At 31.9% G+C, this 13,796-nt stretch overlaps 2 protein-coding genes across 2 annotated transcripts; one reads left to right on the top strand and one right to left on the bottom strand.

Annotated features, from left to right (window-relative positions):
* Positions 1-2,451: 2,451 nt before the first annotated feature.
* On the top strand, positions 2,452-10,539 carry LOC107163745 (peptidyl-alpha-hydroxyglycine alpha-amidating lyase 2-like). The gene is made up of 7 exons (XM_015511303.2): positions 2,452-2,886; positions 4,815-4,951; positions 5,541-5,739; positions 5,872-6,073; positions 7,122-7,310; positions 7,436-7,551; positions 8,553-10,539. The coding sequence occupies exons 1-7, from the start codon at positions 2,659-2,661 to the stop codon at positions 8,676-8,678; spliced, it is 1,197 nt and encodes a 398-aa protein (XP_015366789.1). The 5' UTR covers positions 2,452-2,658; the 3' UTR covers positions 8,679-10,539.
* A 647-nt stretch (positions 10,540-11,186) lies between these two features.
* Positions 11,187-13,779, bottom strand: beg (malonyl-CoA-acyl carrier protein transacylase beg). Its single transcript, XM_015511335.2, has 4 exons — positions 13,229-13,779; positions 12,772-13,170; positions 12,413-12,630; positions 11,187-11,844 (listed from the first exon to the last, which is right to left on the bottom strand). Exons 1-4 carry the CDS (start codon positions 13,491-13,493, stop codon positions 11,449-11,451), a joined length of 1,278 nt encoding a protein of 425 aa, XP_015366821.2. The 5' UTR covers positions 13,494-13,779; the 3' UTR covers positions 11,187-11,448.
* Between the last annotated feature and the right edge of the window lie 17 nt (positions 13,780-13,796).

Below are 13,796 nucleotides of genomic sequence, written 5' to 3'. Positions count from 1 at the left end.
TAACTCTACGACTGAATGGGCGGCCGTGACGAAGGGTACTCTCTGTGTAACATGCACTATGCAGCCAGGGTAGGAATTGCTGGATAAGCAGATTCCAGCCCGAACGTCCGTTCCCGTAGTCACGTACGCCAGTATACATATCATATTACTTTAATATAACTACGTACTATGCTTAAATATAACAATAGAACATAACTATCTATAATACCTGCTACACCAAGCAATGTACAATTTTACCAGGATCCAGCAAGATTGCTTTTAGATACGGTTGTATCTATCAAAGGCTATAAATAGTTACAAAACTAAATAATTCCTATCAAAGCTAAAAAAAGAAAGAACATTATTCAATTAATCAAGTGCGTATATTTAAAAAAAATTGTCCCAAGTGACTTCTAATGGTTCAAATTTACTGAACAACAAATTTATAAGTTGGACTATTTAATTACCTAGTTGGAAATTATAATAAATGTTCAATTATGTTATTTCAGTAAAACAATACAAGAACGAAATAATAAGTACATTATTTTATCATCGGTTTTCTATTATTATCCTATCTATTTGTTTTCGTATTTTTTGTTATATGAGTAGTGAGTATAATGGCTATTAAATATATATATGTCATCTTTGGATCTTTGACCTGATGTTGAAGCAAACGATTGTTATTCTATAATAAGTTGTGTGAAGTGTTCATTTTTTATAAAATTTAACATAATAATGCGTCACATACATTGAAGCGAGGTTGAAAACCACGTTGGAAGATTTTTTTGAAATTGTTCAATTTATTGCGGAAATTTAAACAAATTAGTATACTCAGTGTACAATGGCAATTGATTTGTGGCGAGGAAACCGCAAAAATTCATGGCTGACTGTAATATTTTTTAAAATCATTTTCTACATTAATTGTATATACATATAAGACAATAAGTAGCTAGGTATTTTTGAGTATTTTTTTTATGTATAGTTTTACGTTATACACGACTTGAGCTACAAAACAGTTAAATAACTAAAATAGTTGAAAAATATAATTTTGTGATTTTCATTACTTATTGAAAATAAGATTTTAAAAATGCAAAAATTAGCTTCAGATCAATTTCTATATTTTCAAAAATTATTTATTAAATATTAGGTATCGATTATTGATAAAAACAAAATTTTCGACATTTTCAGAAATATTTTGAACTACGAGTATAGTATAATATGCTATAAGTATTTTGAATAATAATAAAAATAAATAGTTGTACCTACACGAATGTACGATAAAGCTTTTATTCAATTTTTCGATTTTAATATAAATAAAAAATAATGATAAATATTTTCTAAATCTTATAAAACTAAATAATATTATGACTAATATTTTTTTTTAAATAATGCTTTTAAATAAGGAGTAAGTAGTTATATTCTTTAAATTTATAAGATAATTTCTAGTATAAAACAAGTGTTTTGTTTATAAAATATGACTATTGATGGGTATACCTATAATAAATAATTAAAGATTTCTAAATGTGTTGGTTTTACAATGATGTATATTATTTTTTTATGTCTGCCATTAATTTTAGGATAGTAAAAATATTTTGACTAACTTGATTATTTCAATTAAAAAAAAATTAAAAAAATTGTTTTAATTCGATTTGGGGCGCAGGGGTGGGCAAGTGCCCCCTGTCTCACCCTCGCTAGTCGCTACGTCAATGGCTATCACGATGATGCTAATGGTGTAGCCAAGTCTCTTAATTCCTCCTCCTATAGGAATGGTACCTGCAGGTACCATCATAGGTGGGACGACGATCGCGGCAAATCTTTCAAGGGCGACGGACTCTGATGGTCAGCCCATGAAGCCCTCTCAAAAAAAAATTATCTCTAAACAGACGATGTTGGACTTCTTGTCTCGTCACTACAAACTATGCGCACCGCCCTGCACCTGAGTTGCGATATCACTAGCGAAAAAAAGGTATGAAAACAATACGAAATTATGTAATAATATTTCAAACTAAGTATAAATTTCCTTATTTGAGAGTATCTAATAATAGAATAGAATATTTGAGTTGAGCGAATGTGCGTATTTTATGATCATAATTCGATCCGCGAGTGTATTTTCGCATAAAATTGATTTGAATTTAAAAGCAAAATATTTTTGGATCTGACTCTTCTTCCTTCGGCCATCATATATTAGACACCATTATGAATTATTTTATAAAAACCGAAAAACGAGTGAAAAAAAATTTGTAACCAATATCAAGAGTATAGCGTCCATAACTTGCAGTGGTGGGACGGGTCAGGCAGCTGCAGGGGTGGGTCTGGGGTCATCTTTCCAGCTACCCAACATCGACGTTTCGTGTGGGGGGGGGGGTTGGTAGTAGGAGAAGCGTGTAATTTAAGGGCGGGTGGAGCGGGTGACACGGCGCTCTCTGGCGATCAAACCGACCATCGCTGTGGCATACCTATTGATCCCGCGCGGTGGTGGTTTCGCCAAGGTCAAAATAATTGTGAAACGTCGTTGCCGCCGCCGTGCCAATGTACAGATAACGAAATATTTTATGCACTGTCTTAACATAATATAATATACTACTCCTCACACGCTTAAATTTCACGTACCGATAGCGCCCACACGCGCTCCCACTTCCATCGCGTCACACCCGCAGACCACAGTTACTCCGCCGCGCAATGGGTCATCAGCCGACGTACGTCTTGTGGCCGTTGGCCACCACGGTCTGCCTAGTCGCTTTTCTGGCCACGTGCCCCGTGTTGGCCGTCGGTTGGCCGGTGGACAGCAGTTTTTACGATGAGATCAAGCGCGTAGTGTACGGCGGTGGCGAAACCGTCGACGACTCCGGTGCGACCGCCACTGAATCGTCGCCACTTCCGCCGCTGTCATTGCCGTTGTCGTCACAGGCGAGTACATTATAATAATATTTGCATAATAGCATGATAACATTATATTGTCGACCAACGATACCTCCGATGAACGTGCATAGGTACGACATAAGTATGCAGGGTTATGGAGCGAGATGCATGTTTTTTCGTCATCGCGCGCAAACAATTCTAAATTTAATTTTTAATTTATTACCTACTGTATTGAAATAAACAATAAAATTAGAATAAACTTGTGTAACCCTGTCGTGGCTGTCGATAACCTGCTATAATATGATGGTAGGTATATGATCTGACATATGGAATTTTGTTTTCAATATTAATATTTTTTTTCTATATAATTCATAAACTCTTGGGCTACATTTTTAGTATAATTTTTTGTTTTTTAATACTGAAAATAAAAATCTTATAAACTGATAAAAAAAATTTTTGGATAAATTCAAAATAGCCTACTTGTGAATCTGACTATATGAAAAATGTTGATGGTAAAAAGATTTATCCCAGTCAAAGTAGTTTATTTTTTGAAAATTTTTTAAGATTCAATATTGTTTTGGTTAAATTTATTTGAAACGTAATAACTTTTTAAAAAATATGATTTTTGAGAATTTACCGACATGATTATATTTCTTAAATTATTTACTTATCATAAAGTATTAACAATTTTTGTCATTCATTTAATTATAGCATAATTTTATTTTATTTTTTTTCGGATCTTTCTGAGAAACCCTGTATATATCTATTTATGGATACTATATAGATTCACAACAGCTATGATGGCTATACGAGTTTTTGTAATTATTAGATTATCATTCGCTAATTGCTAATTTTAATATGCTAAATAAGCTTCGATCAGCTATCGTCGGTAATTATAATAATTTTATAAAGTATAGAGGATTTAAAACCGTTTCAAATTTCTACGATTAATTTATACTTATTTAATTGTAACAAAAATCGTAAATACTACGTTTTATATACTACGATGTAGTCGAATATTAACTTATATATAACACTCATAAAGAAATTATGTGGCTTTACGCATGGTAAATATTATTATTATTTTTTTTTTTTTGATTCCAGTAAACTAGAATCACTTTTAAAGAATTTTGTCCTATATTTTCAGCTTTAAGTATTAAAATTAAAAATTGTATAGATTTTACACTACAAAACAATTTACATATTATGTATTTTCGAGATTTTATACAAATTTCGTAAAAATTTGAGCGTTAAACGCTTATAAAAAGTAATTTTCGATTTGTTATCGCATAAACATCGGAAATAATCTTAGGTAGTAGAAAATCTTAAATGTTTATAATATATGGTTTAAAAACCAGTAATATGAATACTTGGCAAAGTGTCAAATCTCTTCTGGCTATTTATATTTGAAGAGCATAATTATTAACAAAAAAACAAAGTAACTGATTTCATGTTATTATAAATTAATATATAATATTATTTTATACATTTACAAGAGACAAAACATCTTATAGTTTTATATGTATTTCAATTTTCGTATATAATACATACAATATACAAACATTGGTTGGGTAAGGGCTAGAATTTGTCAGCAGCATTGCAAACACTGATAATTAATATTTTAAACTAAAATACGATTAAAAAACGGTTAGGGATACAGATAAAATTGGGGGCTAATCCCCGCCCCCCAATTTCGGCTTGTCGACACACATGAGTTATCTTTTTTCTGTAAGCAAGTATTTTTGTTGAAAGTATAGAGTGTTAACTACAATTATTTTTACTTATATATACTTATATATACTCTATAGAGTAGGTACAAATGTACAAAACCGTACAATACAATAATATATTGTTTTTAATATTTAAACATAATATGTCAAATTGTGTTTTAATTATAATATCTTACGTATAATATCTTTTAAATGTTTTGTAATAAACGGCTATTACAATAGTCTTAATCGATATAATATGAACAGGACATAAATAGGCCCCAAGAAGTAGAAGGATGGCCAAGGAGCCCGATACCTCGCCTCGGACAAGTGAGCGGGGTGGCGATAAACACGGTCGGACAACCTGTGATTTTCCATCGGGGAAGCCGTGTCTGGGACGAGAAGTGAGTAGTACAACCATTCAATTGTACCAGCTGATCTCAAACTCTTTTTTCCGTGGTGACCTTTTTTTGACTTATATAGCCTCGGTGCCCTGCTGTGAATACCTTAAAAAAGACAGGACAAAGTAATAACGCATTAAAAAAAAAATCTTTACATTTATTACGAGACTTAGACCGCGGTGCACAGTGCACTGTAGTTTGGGAACCTTTTTTTTCTTTCCGGAACTGCATTACGTCGACAGCGTCGTTTATTATACACGAAAAATTTAAGTTATTTATAAAAACCGGTAGAAATATCGAATACATTTTTGTTAAAAACCGTCAAATCTTTTCTTTTCGATGAGCCGGCTTCGCAGCCATCACATTCCAGATTGTCCCTCTGCGACCGGTCCTCCGTCCGTCACTTTCATGGTTCGTCCGCGTTAGGCTTCCTCTGCCTGCCTTTCCCTCTCTTCCTCTTCTTTGACAGTCGGGATCTCCTCTACCATTTTGTAAAAGATCCTGAAACAGTTTGGGAACCGCTTTAACACTTTAACACTGTTTTGCTGCAGAACGTTCATTGCAATAATTAGTGTTGGTCAAATTTGTCTAGTTCGTTCAACGATACGTTCCACTTCCAACACATAGAGGAAGGTCCCATTTTAACAAACACCATCGTCACGCTGAGTCCGAAAACCGGCGAGGTTTTATCTAGCTGGGGAGCCGGTTTCTTCTACATGCCCCACGGCATCACAATAGATCACCAGGGGAACGTGTGGGTCACAGATGTGGCCATGCATCAAGTGTTTAAGGTTATAAAAAACACCACTTTTTTAAATAAATATATATGTGTATTATAATTTTCCGCTCAAACACATTTAAACCCATCCACAACGCATGTAGACATATAACGGAATAATGATGGTGATAAAAAAAATAAACAGTTTTCGCCCGGAGCTCCCAGAGCGTCGTTAACCTTTGGCAAGAGATTCGAGAACGGCAAAGGATACAGGACATTGTGCCAACCTACTTCTGTGGCCATCGCTTCGACCGGTGACATTTTCATTGCTGACGGATACTGCAACTCTAGAGTCTTAAAGTACACAAGCAGAGGAGAGTTGCTGCGAGTTTTTCCTCACGCCAACGGTAAATTACTAAAATAATATACATACATTAAAAATGGAATGTTCAAATCAATTAATTTTGATCACTCGTAAAGTCGTAACTCATATTTATTGGATGTCATACACTGTATTATAGGTAACTAGTAGTAAAGCTGGAACGATTCAAAATTCATAGGTGCAATTTTTATTTTGTTTTCGTTATAGTAGAGGGCATTTTAAAATTTAATTTAATTTCCATCATTTGGTTGAAAACGTCTAATTTTACTCTTATTATATTATTATCATGCGAATAGTATGAATAACTTATTTTATTCGCAAAATTTGATAAGAATACATAGAATTACGTGAAATCAAAACCATTAATGTGTAAATGTGTTTTTACTTGTTATTTAAATATCTATACCCAACAATAAATAGGTGTCTAGAGTCTAGACATTATTATAAATTTCGGCAAAGTGGAAAATGTCTATGAAAAACGATTTAAAAAATAATTTTGGTTATGAAATGGTTAGGCGATAATTATTAACAACATTTTATTTGCAATTTATTTTTATAAACAGGCAAAGGTGGGAAAATTAATGAAAATAATTCATTTAAATATATGATCAATAATTCAATCAATATATTTTACAATAATTTCCAAAATTGTTTTGTCAAGAAAAATAACTGAAATGTTTGTGTAAGTACAATAGGTACATATTGGATTATTTTTATTTCATAATAATATTTACGTATTGACGACAAATTATTTCAAAATGTTTTTTTTTTCGATGGATTATTTTTAAATCAACCGAGAAAAGCCAAGTTATTTCCACTGTCAATTAAACTTTGTTAATTTCTAACTGAACAGGTTAACAGCCAACAGGCTATAGATTGCACCTATAGGTATATATTATTATATTGTCTATACAGGTTACATAGACATTTAGCCTGAAAGACGATATTTATATAGTTTTGAGATTTTTATAGGCATATATAGCTTAGAAAACGTCCGTCGTATAATATCTATACTTTGAGTATGGTGCAGTTTTTTTTAATTTGATCGTGTTATGAATCATTTTTATTATTAGAATTTCTTAGCCTTCAAGTACCTCACAGCGTGGCGTTGCTCGAACAACACGACCTCGTCTGTATTGCTGACCGCGAAGATATGAGAGTCGTGTGCAGGGGAGCCGAGCTTTCGACAGAACGCAAAGAACAGGCCCCGTTAACGATTCAACAGCCAGACTTGGGACGGGTGTTCGCGATAACCAATCACGGTATGATGATGTGTTCAGGTGTTTTTTAAAAGGGTTATGGTGCCGATTCCGGGGGGGGGGGGGTATGATATAGGTACCCGTGTCGTTTAGCAGGTTTGACTTGATTCGAATTTCGAATTTTGAAGGTGATTTTATTTACGCCGTCAATGGACCTACATCACCTCTGATACCGGTACGAGGATTTACCATAAACCCTATGACCGAGAATATTGTCGATCATTGGACACTATCGAAAAATTCAGTGAGTATTTACAATGCAATTATAATGATTACACTTTGCAATAAAAAATGGTATATATATATATATATATACAGGGTGTCCCGCGAGGATTTACCCATTGCGGTATCTGCCGAAATAATGGAGGTATCAAAATGCTGGGTTATTTGTAATAAGACTCACAGGGATGAGAACTACATTTATTTCATATTTTAATTTATTTTAATGTTTTGGTAAAAAAGTTAGAAAAAAAGATGTTTTTTATTTAATTATTTCCAAAAAAAATCGCTTTAGCCTTTTTGTAGTTTACTTTCTGAAAATATTGACGTTTCAAAATTTTTATTTTCGTTAATTTCCTGATTTTTAGTTTTGAGAAAAATTGCGAATTATTTACACCGTAGTGTTATCAAACATGTGAAACGCCGCACAAACTAACCTAACGCTTTCAGTGTGCCTATAATTATAATCACATTTTATTTCTTCAAAACTAGAAAAAATATTAAAAATCAGGAAATTAAGGACAATAACATTTTGAAACGCTAATATTTTCAGAAAAATAAACCCTACAAAATGGCGATATCTAATTTTATTGGAAATATTTAAATAAAAAATATTTTTTTTTGGTATACACAGCTATTAGGGTGTTCACAAATTTAACGGAATGTTGAATTTATCGGCCGGATTATATTGGAATAAATAAATTAAATAAAAAAATTTACCACTTCGGTATTATGTGCACGTGTGGTAAAAAAATAATATATATTAATTTGAACAAAAGTTATTCCATAAGTCAGTTCTATCTGTTACACCTTGTATATATGTATAACTACGCACGTATTATGTAAATATTTTACAGTAATATTTGGCACAGATACGCGTAGTACACGCCGCTATTGTATCTTATTATAATCTAATATATTTACAGAACATTCAAACTTTCGTATAAATGCGTAGTTCCTTATAATATTTATAGGTGTTATGTTTATCTATAAATCATTACAATTTTATTGTGTCTTGTTTTTCAGGCCATCAAAGTGCCGCACGACATAGCCATTTCGAAGGACGGTTCGTCGTTGTACGTAGCTTCAGTCAGTCCGAACCGCATAATGAAATACACGATGGCACCAGTTACTCCATTGAAATCGGAATAATTATCAAAATTCGAAATACCTATTCTACACGCAAAACTATACACAATAACAATATTTATTTTATTTCATAGAATTAGGTCAAGATATTATATTCATTATTTGATTATTGATTAATGAATATAATATTATAACGGTATATTCGACGATCCATTAAATTATTAATAATTGGACAATTAATTGAATAAAATTAAGCCTATATAATCGTTACAATATTATAGCCATTAGGATAATATATTTTCCTAAATTCAGTCGGGTTATAACAAAAATAAATAAATAAACGTACCTATAATACATAAAAAAAATTGGTACCCGTACAATATGTGGGTAGGAATTAACTATACTACCTTCATCGAAATATCGAATAATAGGTATTACATCGGGAACTATAAAATCAAATTTTTTAAGCGTCTGTAGAAAAATAATACGTTATTTCGCAGCTCGTTCACAAGTTTGAAATATGGTCGTCATATGTTTTCGGAATTTATTTCGTTTACACGGTGAATCTAATCTAAACTTCTAAACTCAATAAGGTTCAATATTGATTAATTATATTAAAGTACTTAGGTACAGATAACGTTATTAGGAGGTACCTAATACCTACCTACCTAGTACAGTAGTATCAACGTAAATACGTATTTTACTAAACAGTTGTTTAATATTTAATATTTATTCATTATACGTACTTATTGTACTACTATTGACTTATTGTCAATAAACATAAATATATTATAATGATACGATACTATTAATATTATAAATGTTATAATTTATATATTGAACCGATTAAAAACTTAAATGCTACGATAGGCATAACGTATGCACAACTCCGGCACAAGAGGACAGGTGGCGAACCCACGACACGCGTGCCAAAAGTGGCAAGTTTGACAAATTTCAATGGCACGCTAAAAATTACGATATTCGTATAGTGTTGTTTGTAACAAATTTTAAAAATAACAATATTCCCATGTAAAATTGATCATGTTCTATTTAATGGGTACAGAGCACGTGAACAATAAAGTTGTCAAATCTTTGATTGTAAAAATTTGGCACTAGGCCCAAAAAAGTTCGCCACACCTGGACTCAATATATAGACAGTGTTGTTAAGTATGCAAAAGTATTTTTAAACATTTGGTTTTTATTCGAAAAATAGGTATTAGCTCACTGCCCACTCGAATAACGTTCTGCGGCTATAGTTACCTGAGTTACCAAAACTATATGTGATTTTAAAACAAGCCAACGCGAACGAGACGGTGTTGTTGGCGGAATAACGACTATTTCTATAATTTTGAGGAAATATAACATTGTGTGGGTAGGTACTGGGAAATTATTATCACAATAATAGTAAGTTATTAATGCTATATATTTCCATAATTATACATTACCATATACCAATAGTTTTTTAGTTGGCACTATTGGCGTAGAAACGTGTGAATGCATATTTTTATATGTACGTTGGTGGCACGCGAACTGTGAAAGAACATAATATATATTATATTATTACATATTTACGAGGGCGTCCCCAGGGGGACTGGACAAGACGGGGCACTTGCTCCCCCCTAGAATTTTAAATTTGTTTCTCAAACATTACTTTTAACGCACCGATTTAGTAAACATAATATAAATACTTTTAAAAATGTAAGCATTAAATGTATAAAAAAATCTTCATTTATTTTGTCTAAATTATTTTGCCCCTCCCCCCTTGGAAAAAAAGCTATTATTGTTAATTCTTTTTATTACGTCGAACAGATATAGGACACAAACAAAGATTTGTATGCGGACTTGTACAACAAAAATAATGTAACAATCACACACAATTTTTGAATATTTACTTACAAAATATATATTGTAACGCTTTTTTTTATGGAGACTTAATACATACTTTTTGACCTATGTTCAAAAGTGCTCAATAACATTGATTTACCCAATAATTAATTTTCTCAAACTCTAAACAGCACATACTTGGAGTACCTATTTGAGATAAAATAATATTTGTTAGAACACTACAAACGCATCCAAATTATACAGAGGCGTAGTGCAGCACTGCAGATTTGGACATCAAACTTTTTGGTAAAACAGCATTAAATAGTGAGCATAGAGCATATAGGCAGATCTCAGGGCGCGCATCGGTCACACTCGGTTACAACTGGGCAGTTACAGTCGTGCTGATATTGCTTTTTCACATTGCTACAATTTTAAATTATAATTAAGTGTTTAAAAAATAACAAAATTGTATGACAATCAACAATGTTAATTCATAAGTTAAAACCTCTTAAGACAAAAAAAGTGCTAAACGTTTAATGTATTGAGTTTTATATAATCATATACATAACTCGGCCATTAAACTAAGATCACCAGAAGTCCTCATTATCATATGCGCCATAACTCATTGAGAATGATCGTAAAGATAGCTTTTAAAGTCTGATCAACATTAGAATTTACTAATGTCACATTAATTTGTTTCATTAAAAACTTCACAGGAATAATCAATAAATATAAACATTTCCCGGGTTCTAAAGTAGAATTATGACAATATATTTATTGATAATATATTTCTGATAAAATGGTAACTGTTTTATAAATTATAGAATTTTATATCATGTATCTAAATATATACCATAAAAAGTTTATTTGTTTATTATAAATCTCAGAGGATGTGATTAGCTATTGATGGAATTGATCTATTAGTCTTTAGTCTATAACAATTAGCTGGTGTTGATTCACAAATACATTTTTTTTTTTTTTAAAGCTACTTTCCTACTCAATATGTACATTAAATATCAATAGTCCGACATGAAGAATGGGCTTTCGAATTAACAGTTTTTAATAGACTTCTAAGGGTTGAGCCTGGTCCACACTCGAAGGTATCGGGGAAAGTTGAGCCCACTGGACGTTCATATAGTATGTGTAACGTCTGTTCCCACTTCACAGGTTTGTATATTTGTTTGGGTAAATTTCTAAACACTTGGCTGCTGTTATGATAACGTTTTCCATCAATATTTGAGTGGACAGCTATCATAGGTTCTGCTATTTTTATTTTATGAAGTGCAGCTGCAAAAGGTTCAACAGCAGGCCGCATGAGTTCTGTATGAAACGCACCAGAAACATTTAACCTCTGCATCTTTCTAAGGTTATATTGTTTTAGATTGGATTCCAAATACTTTAATGCCTGAAAAAAAAATTATAAAAATCAATAAATATTTTTTATCCATTAAGTCATAAACATTTTCACTCACAATATTAATACTGTAATTTAAAAGAAATTTGGAAATAAAATCTCCTGTACACAAACTATTCAATTGTATTATTATGCATCATTCATGCATAGCCCAAGTAATAGTTAATAATAATTAAATGATCAATTAAATAATAAAGCTTATGAGTTACAACACATTATTTTTTTTTTTACAGATATTTTGTTAGACTGATTTTGACATTAATAAATGTAATCCTGTATAATTGTATTTTTTTATTACTAATTAATTATAACTAAAATAATCTTATGATTTTAATTTGACTGGTTTTGAATTGATTATAGGTCAGGTAGATCTCATATTTAAACAAATGTCTAATTATGAAACAATCTAGGAAAATTAAACCTAACTTTAAAATTTTAAATACAGTACATAATATTATTTAAAAAATTATTATATCATTCAAGGAGTACAAAAATAACAAAAAAAATTATTTTTTGTACTAAAGATTTTTAATCAGAGACCAATTCAAATAATCCTTACTTCTAAATGTCCAGCAACCACTTTGCAATCAGGATTCAAATAGTTCGATATAGAACAAACTGGTTTTTCAATTCCTTTATCCAGACACCAATCTCTGGCCATTTTCAAAGCATAATTTAACTTAGAATCAGGTCTTATGTAAATGTTTGCCATTCCACCTGGTTCAATTTCTGAAGCATAATGCATCGCTTCAGCGCGTACTTTAACTAAACTGACAGCTGAAAAAGTCGAAAAATTTTACAGAATTTCTTTTTTAAATTAACTTTTAGTCAGAGACTTTGACGCCTCGACAATTATACAATTATATTAGAGAGGCTTATGGCAGAATTAAAATTCTGATTATAATAGATATTCATTACCTTGTTCGAACGAAAAACATCCCGCAAATGTAAGCGCAGCGAATTCTCCAATACTGTAACCAGCAACAGCCATACAATTTTCAATGGCACTAGGTTGCTCTTCTTTTAGTTTCTCAACGGCGCCCAAGGAACATAAAAAAATTGCTGGTTGACTATAGATGGTCTGATCCAGTTTAGATTTTGGTCCTTCCAAACAAAGTTTCAACAGATTATACTTCAGTATTTCACTGGCAGCATCGAACATCTCTACAACCTGAGGAAACACTAACAGATTTTTTCCCATTCCCACAAACTGGGTACCTTGGCCGGGAAACATCAGTATTGACGTTTCTTTGGGGTCCACCTTTGGTCGTAGAGCGTGCTGCGCTTGTGACTGGTTTTTATGAGGTACATATGAACCTGATTATAAATAACAGATAAATTAAATCAAATACTGTTTTGAATGGGCATTTCAAACCTTTTGGGTATGGAGACGTTGTCCAGTTTTCAGTGTCTCCAACAACGGATGACTCTTCTGGAACTGTGCTGTCTTCCAACAATTTTTTTACGTCTGTTTCACTCGAGTTTTTTGAATCATTGACGTTTGACATATGCCTAAGTTGTATACCGTGATTGGAATACTTTGATCTTGACGAATCACCGTACAAGGAATTTATTAAGCGTTTAGTGGACGTTTTTTGAAAACAGCAGTACCACCGCTGACACTTTCCAATGGACACCATAGTGCTCTTAAAATGTTTTTCAAACACGATCAGAAACTAAAAAAATAAACGGAATGAGAACTATTCGAGTACACACACAAGTCACACCATTTAAGTTTTGGAAATTAATAATTATTCGTTATTATCAAATATCAATGGTCGAGTGTTCTACTATTCTACTGACGTCTGACCACAGAGTAAGTATAAAATATTACAAATAATAATATTTTGTCCTATAGGTATAATATTAAATTTTGAATTTTGAATTTCGATTTCGGTCTCGTAAGCGAGCACGATGCAACATTCATAGATTATATTATCTTT

This window comes from Diuraphis noxia, unplaced genomic scaffold (assembly GCF_037042655.1).
Source record: "Diuraphis noxia isolate RWA-SAM2 unplaced genomic scaffold, SU_Dnox_SAM2 contig0003, whole genome shotgun sequence".
Lineage (NCBI taxonomy): Eukaryota > Metazoa > Arthropoda > Insecta > Hemiptera > Aphididae > Diuraphis > Diuraphis noxia.
Note: the sequence above shows the minus strand (reverse complement) of the source record. Positions and strands in the feature narration are given on the sequence as shown.

What these genes read in the sequence shown, in the direction of transcription:
- LOC107163745 (XM_015511303.2), top strand. Translation starts at nt 2,659, where the DNA reads ATGGGTCATCAGCCGACGTACGTCTTGTGGCCGTTGGCCACCACGGTC. An exon ending in CCATGCATCAAGTGTTTAAG is followed by an intron (nt 5,740 to 5,871) that starts GTTATAAAAAAC and finishes AAAAATAAACAG; the next exon opens with TTTTCGCCCGGAGCTCCCAG. An exon ending in GGACACTATCGAAAAATTCA is followed by an intron (nt 7,552 to 8,552) that starts GTGAGTATTTAC and finishes CTTGTTTTTCAG; the next exon opens with GCCATCAAAGTGCCGCACGA.
- beg (XM_015511335.2), bottom strand. Translation starts at nt 13,493, where the DNA reads ATGGTGTCCATTGGAAAGTGTCAGCGGTGGTACTGCTGTTTTCAAAAA. An exon ending in AACGTCTCCATACCCAAAAG is followed by an intron (nt 13,171 to 13,228) that starts GTTTGAAATGCC and finishes ATTTATAATCAG; the next exon opens with GTTCATATGTACCTCATAAA. An exon ending in TGGTTGCTGGACATTTAGAA is followed by an intron (nt 11,845 to 12,412) that starts GTAAGGATTATT and finishes TTTTTTTTTCAG; the next exon opens with GCATTAAAGTATTTGGAATC.